Below are 7,197 nucleotides of genomic sequence, written 5' to 3'. Positions count from 1 at the left end.
GTGGAAATCCAAAACCAAAAAACACAAATCCTCAACATATACTCACCGGGGCGAAGCGGACCCTTTGCAGAAATCTCCCGACAAATAACTACCATCCAAAATTGCCTCGTCATGGGAGACTTCAACTGCCACCACCAACTCTGGTATGGACACAGATCCCACGACTACACCAACACGATTTGAACAGACAAATCCGGATCCAAGAAACTGAAAAGATGGATCGATCGACAAAAGTTATCCCTACTCAACGAACCAGGCGAATTCACACATTTCCCCAGGAACAACAACAGACCAACCATTATTGACCTGACATTAGTCAAAGGACCAATATTGGACCACGACACCCGCTGGAACATCGACCGATATGGAGCAGGATCCGATCATGGGAAAACCATCCTACAACTACGAATAGAGAAACCCCCCCACACTCCCAAAAGGCTATGGCACCGAACGAATTGGGGAAAACTGGAAGAAAACATTCTAGGCCTCCAGTTCCCCCCCGAAACGTGGGAGAGCCAGAACCACACAAAACAATCAGTCGACTTCATCCTCGAATACATAGATAACTTAATAGACCAAGTTACTGTAACGGGGGCAGCCTATCTATGTATCGCTAGAATCCAATAGAATAGATGCGGCCGTGCAAGATAGAAATCAGGTGCAGATTTATTCAAAGATACTATCGCTTAGAACTCAATAATCTTTAAGGCCTCTGCTACCGATAATTCTAGGTCAAGATGAAGATGAGGATCCGGACAGTTTGGGCGGGAATGATCCTGAGTACTTATACTCCAAAGGACTCTATTCCCTGCTCCTACTTCCTTACTAAGTTCTGGTGCTGCCTTCTAGCGGAAGGGAAGCAATACCATCGCTACCCCGCTTCTCTCTAAGCGTCAGCGAGTGCTTCCGGTTCCGAAGGCAACCACCCTTAGTCAAAGCCTTTGTAACACCTGCAGCCGTTGTTGCCAAACAACAGGGGCCTGCATGAATGAGTTGCCGCTCAGGTGTAAGCTTAATCATTGCTGTAGTGCTTTCGCTTATTGTAGACTTCCCAGGCATAATCCCTTCCGTTACCGGCGGACTTCCAATGCTCAGAGGATGTAGAGGATCGCCGAGCACTCAGAGCTTCACTCTGGCTGGCCTTCTAATCATTGGCGAGGCACAGACTCGTCAGTCATTGCTCCCATGAGTAGATCCTCTTCCTAGCGCTCAGAATGTAGTTACTCTGACAGCTGGTAGCTAACCACACTGCCGGTACTTGCATGTCACTGTGCAACTGGCTTCTAACAATAACTCTCAGCATGTAACCGGGCCCTGTGTGTACTCATACACCAGACAGTTGAAATGGCTCCGTTACAGTTACCCCGTGGAGCCAAGGACATCCCAAATCTAAGAAATGGTGGACCCCAGAACTGAAGAAACTCAAATCTACCCTCAACACACTAGAAAGGAAAGCCAAAAACACCCAAAAAGACGAAGACAGAGAACCCTTCAGGAAAATTAGCAGGAAATGGACCGCAGCAATCCGCAAAACCAATGTAACGGCAATATTATATTTCGGCTAAGGTGATAGATGGGGTTGTGAAGAGAAGGAATTGTGCAGTTGGACTATGATTTGTAATGGGTTTTCTTTTATGTTCTTTCGGTTTCCATTACGCAAGATATTAGTCATCAACGGACTAGGAGTTGGATATATAAGGGGGTGTTGTCTCGTGCCTTTTCATGTTTTCATTCCTTTCCTCTTCTCTTCACGGAACCTCTTGTATCTATTCCACGAATACTACTTTTGTTCTAAGCCTCGTCATAGGGTTCAACTAGTTTGTCATACTAGGTAGAGACACTCCATAGTCCATAGTCTTGAATATCTATCCCCACGTCCTCGCCTCAGTTGTATTCCTTGGCACTATAGTCCCTACGCCCATAGACCCCCGTTACAACCAAGGCGGAACAAAGGGAGAAAGAAATCACGGAGGCCAAGGGAAGTGCCATCTGGAAACTAGTCAACAAAGGGAAAAGAAGGGACATCACAATCCCAACTATTCAAGGTGAAGAAACGTTTGCGGGGAAGTGCCAAGCTCTAAGAGCCCAACTCTTCCCCACAAATCGGACGTCCCCCAACAACCCCCCCCTCCAAATAAGACCCCCCTCATTTGACCTTAGTGACGATTTCCAGGAAGTAACAATAGAAGAAATTACATCCGCAATCAAATCATGCCCAACACACTCAGCCACTGGCCCTGATAACATCCCATATCCATTCATACAAGCAACAATCAAGGCAAACACCCAGCTCTTCCAAGATATGTTCTCAGCCATGCTCCGACATGGAGTCCAACCGGATCGATGGAAAGTGGCAAAATTCATACCAATCCCGAAACCAGGAAAATCCGACTACTCATCGGCCAAAGCTTACCGACCCATCTCTCTATTACAATGCTTTAGCAAAGTACTGGAAAGATAGTGGCAACAAGGTTATGCACCGCCGGAACTATCCTGGAAACACTCAGTAAAGAACAATTCGGAGGCAGACCAACAATCTCAGCGATCGATGCTTTACTCCGCACGCTCACGCCCATCCAACAAAATCTACTGATCAAGCGAACTACAGGAACTACCCCAGACAGACCAGCACTCCTCACAAATGACATACAAGGAGCCTTCAACTGTGTCGACCACCTCCTACTCGCCGAGATCATGACCCAACAAAGATTCCCAACATACCTGACGACCTGGTGCAAGGAATTCAATACCAATCGAACACTTCAATTCCAATTCAATCACGAACTGGAACCACCACGACCATATACCTCAGGACTACCCCAAGGATCCCCCCTATCCCCAGTATTATTTATGATATACGCTGGGGTAATAACAGACCCCACCAACTCTCCCAAAGAAATCAACACCACTTACATCGACGACGACGCACTCATCCAACTCGCGAAGTCCCCTCTCTTCATCACCAAAAGACTTAACGAAAGGATGGAGGAAAGAATAAAGAAAGCAGAACCCCTCAACATCAAATACGAACCCCAAAAATCCGACCTAGTCTTCTTCAAACCCACAACATCAAGCACCCCGAACCCCAAAAACTCGGTAACAATCGCAAAAGAAGAAATCCACCCCAAGGATAGACTCAAATATGTAGGAGTCTGGCTGGATTCAACGCTCTCCTTCCGACCACACATCGAAGAAACCATCGCCAAAGGCCTCAAAGCCCTAGGCAGAATCAGAAACATCGCCTACCTACCAGGATCAACAGTAAAATCCATTCACCACCTCATCGTCCAAGGCTTCCTCCCCACCATCCTATGGGGATCGGAGGCATGGTGGACAGGAGCCGACCACATCCTCCGATCACTATCCCCTCTCTACAACGAAGCCGCCAGAATAATAACAGGCCTACCCCACTGGACAAAACCGAAAAGCTACTGAAAGAGGCAGCACTCCCCCCATTCGAATACCTCCTCAATCACAAATCACGGAAGTATGGGACGCACATCCTCTGTCACCCTGCGGACCACCCACTCAACGAAGGACTCACACAGCTCCTCCCAACCAGAACAAAAGATATCAAAGGCACAGGCCTACATCGGATTGCATCACTCATGCTACCCTTCCAGGAACCTGGCAACCGCAGAGAGCGATGGATACAGAACGATACCCTCACCAAACATATGCTGGAAGAATGGAATTCTATCCCACTCACCAACTACCACGAACCAGGAACCCTAAAGATCCAACCAAAACGAGCAAAACTTCTCCGATCCAAGGCAAAACTCATACACCGCATACGATGTCAAGTCACTAGGATAGACAGACATGCAGCATTCACGGAACCTGAACCCTGCCAATGTGGCTCGGAACAATCCTCTAAACACACCATGATCGACTGCCCTCGATGGACACAACTACGAAGACCACTTATGGACAAAATCCCAGGGCCGCCCACTTGGGAAAACTGGCTATTTACCAACCTCAAGGTAGACCTTATTCTACAATTTGCAGCAAAAATCAACCTACTTGACTGGTACGAAATGGACGAGGAGGACCCGGAGGAATGATGATTGGTTTCTTTGATTTACTTTCTCCTTTCCTGTACCCTCTCATGATTTCTTTCGTTAATCTTTTCTTTTCCTTTTCCTTTTCCTTTTCCTTTTCTGTTTTTTCCTATGTTTGATGGCGGAGGATCCGGCGTGCGATAAGTCCTGTACTTCAAAGCAATATAAAAACTATCTATCTATCTATCCTGTAATTACCCCACGAATACTACTTTGTTCTACGTCTCGCCATAGGGTTCAACTGGTTGGTCATACCAGGTAGAACCGCCCCATAGTCCATAGTCCCGGATACTTACTACTACGTATTCGCCTCGATTGTATTCCTTGGCACCATAGTCCCTACGTCCATAGACCCCCGTTACAGCTATCCGCCCCATCAAGGACTTTGGCTTGGGGTAAAGGGGGGTAAAGAAGGAGGGAACTAACCAATCTATAAGGTCGGGAAGACTTCCACTAATCCCCCTAACTGACCCTCATAGCCAGTCTTCCACATCAGCTGAATAATACTATTCAGGAAGGAGTCTATTCCTCCCTTGGCTGTGTGGGTGAGGGTGTTCCACTGGGCTACAGCATCATCCCTAGAGATGGCTTCGTCAAAGGCTGCTCTGAGAGCATCCACAAAGGAATCCCAGCGCTTCCATCTCTCATCCAACACCACAGGCATCCCAGCTATCCGGTTGGCAGAAGCTGCAAGAAATGGACAACGCGGGGGTTGTGCGGAAGGACACAATAGCGGTTAAACTATTAAGTCGTCAACCTGATTTCAAGGCGGAGAGAATTCAAAGAATTTAGACGAGAAACGAGAGCAGAGAAAGCTAGGTTCTAATGTCTATATTATATGTATCGCTTAATTGTTGTTTTTTTATTACAAAGTCAGAAGAAAGAGGAAAAACAGCCCGATATTTATACAAGAACCGTGTCCCTTCCGACCGAGAGAGAAAAGAGGACTAAACAGTTGGAAAGCCATTTGACCCCGAGAAACTGCCAAGAAGTATGGAAACAGATAGAAGAGTGTCGGTTGCATAAGCGTCCGATCACGTACATAAGTGTATGACTCAATGTTCCAACATAGGAAAGTAATACCCGAGATAACACCCATATGTAAAGTAGAAACGTAATAGAAGCCCAAAAGAGATAGTTATCGGTATAAACCCTGTGTCCCTTATCAAATGACTCGTAATGAAATGTATGGAGATAAACAAATATTAACGAAGTAAATGAAAGAAACAAAGTTCACCGTAAATTCCAACAGAAGCTTGATCAATGGAGTTGTGGTAAGCTTCATACCACTTGACCGGAGCATTTCCTTCCATCGGGTTACCAGCATAATGGATCCTAACCTCTTCAGAGGTGAAGGGGTATCTCTCAATGGAGAAGACATTTTCACATTGCCGGATAAAGGTCGCCACATTGTCTGCTTTGCCATTGAACTTGGTCAGAGGGGGTGCCTTGGGTTCTCAGGCCCTAGAGGCAGCGGAGGGGTGCGAGGGGGCCAGAGGTCTCATGAACTGGGGCATGGAGGCCAGAAGCTCCTTCTTCTGCTTCTCTAACTTCTTCCTGAGGTATCTCCACCATCCTCTTCTGTCACCATCCTCAGGCTCGGAGTCTGAGCTGTCTGAGTCCCCTCCTGGGTTGGGAGTGCCGCCAACCGGGGGGACTATTCCATCTCCTCCACCATTACCCGCTGGTTCTGCGTTCTGGTTTTCTCCACCAGGATTTCCTTCTGGCTGGAGGTTCCTCCTAGGTGGCTCCGGGGGTGGTGAGCCTCCGTGGCATTCTGGGGATAACCCCTGTCGAACCCAGGCTAGGGGGAGCCCAGAAGGACCACTCCTGACCGGTGTCTGCGAGTAATAGTCATTGTCTCCTATAGGTTGACGGGGGGGCCTAGCCAGGCCTCCTGCCAAAGGGCTTGCTGGAGCTCTTTAAGGAGGTAGAGGTGAGCCTCCAATAGCCGATGGCATCATCAGGGGAAGAGTCCTCTGCCTGATAAACCTGACCGGAAATGCTGCAAAGGGGTTCACCCTTTGGTCGAAGGTTCTCAGGGCCGCTCTGGACGAGGCCCTTGAGTTCTGCGGAGGTGCGGGGTTGGGGACAGGTCCTGGTGTGGGCATACTGGCGATGGAGAGCCTTCCTTCATTGATGGCTCTCTGGATATCTTCCAGGAAGTTAGGGGGCATCGCCGGGCTTGTCCACTCAATGTCTTCCATCTCATCCATTCTTAAGTCATCTCTCTGAGCATAATTCTGGAGTTGTGCCTGGACTGAGGAGACTTGTTCTTGCATGTAACCAAAGGCATTCCTGAGCAGGACTGCCTCAGTTTCTTGTCTTTCTTACATCAAAGCTAGCGCATTGCCGGCCTTGATGACTTGTTGTTGCAGGCTGTGCTTAAGGTAGCGCTGCAACTCCGCAAAGAAGTCCTGTAGGGTGACTTGATCGGTATCTTGCCAGGTGGGCTCACATCCAGGGATGTAGGACTGGAGCGCCGTCCTGGGCTTGTGGATCAACTGTGTCTGACCCTTTTGGAATTCTAAGGCTGCCGGTTGCCATTCAATCTGAAGGGGCACTTGGGGAGCCGGGAGGGCGGACATGTTGTAGGAGGAAAGAATAATCTGAAGTTGAATTGAGCCTTAAAGATTATCTGTATTTATTTATCCATGCAATACCATATTGATTACCGCCTCTTAAAACTGTAATCCTATGTAGAACGAACTTAATAACGAAACATTGCTTTGTTCTACAAGTATTTTGAAAGTTTCTTTATATCCATCAGCGTAAAATGAACAGTGAGCTCCCTTCTCTAAGCTTAGGCCTTGCCATGGCTTCTGAGCAGGCTGTTCGTGCCGATGACTTATAAAGTCCGACTTGTGGATCTCCATCATCACTCTCTTAATTTTAGGCAGTCTTTGAGCCCCGCTCAAAACCCCATGGATGAGTTGCTCTGATGGAGACTGGAGAAATTAGATAGTTGGGTGGGAAGAATCCTGAGTACTGATACTCCAAAGGATTCCGTTCCACTGCTCCTACTTCCTTACTAAGTTCCGGTGCTGCCTTCCAGCGGAAGCGAGGAAATACCACCGCTACCCCGCTTCTCTCTAAGCATTAGCGGGTGCTTCCGGTTCCGAAGGCAACTACCCTT

General features: G+C 47.9%; 1 protein-coding gene across 1 annotated transcript; it reads right to left on the bottom strand.

Moving 5' to 3' along the window:
- Positions 1 to 5,518: 5,518 nt before the first annotated feature.
- On the bottom strand, positions 5,519 to 6,649 carry LAJ45_11192 (uncharacterized protein; the record flags this gene model as incomplete). The annotated part of the gene is made up of 3 exons (XM_046120702.1): positions 5,519 to 5,902; positions 6,059 to 6,278; positions 6,396 to 6,649. 3 exons carry the CDS (start codon positions 6,647 to 6,649, stop codon positions 5,519 to 5,521), a joined length of 858 nt encoding a protein of 285 aa, XP_045966100.1.
- Between the last annotated feature and the right edge of the window lie 548 nt (positions 6,650 to 7,197).

The sequence above is a fragment of the Morchella importuna genome (genome assembly GCF_003444635.1).
Source record: "Morchella importuna strain M04M26 chromosome Unknown Morimp01GS059, whole genome shotgun sequence".
Classification (NCBI taxonomy): Eukaryota; Fungi; Ascomycota; class Pezizomycetes; order Pezizales; family Morchellaceae; genus Morchella; species Morchella importuna.
This window is presented reverse-complemented; position numbering and strand designations above follow the sequence as displayed.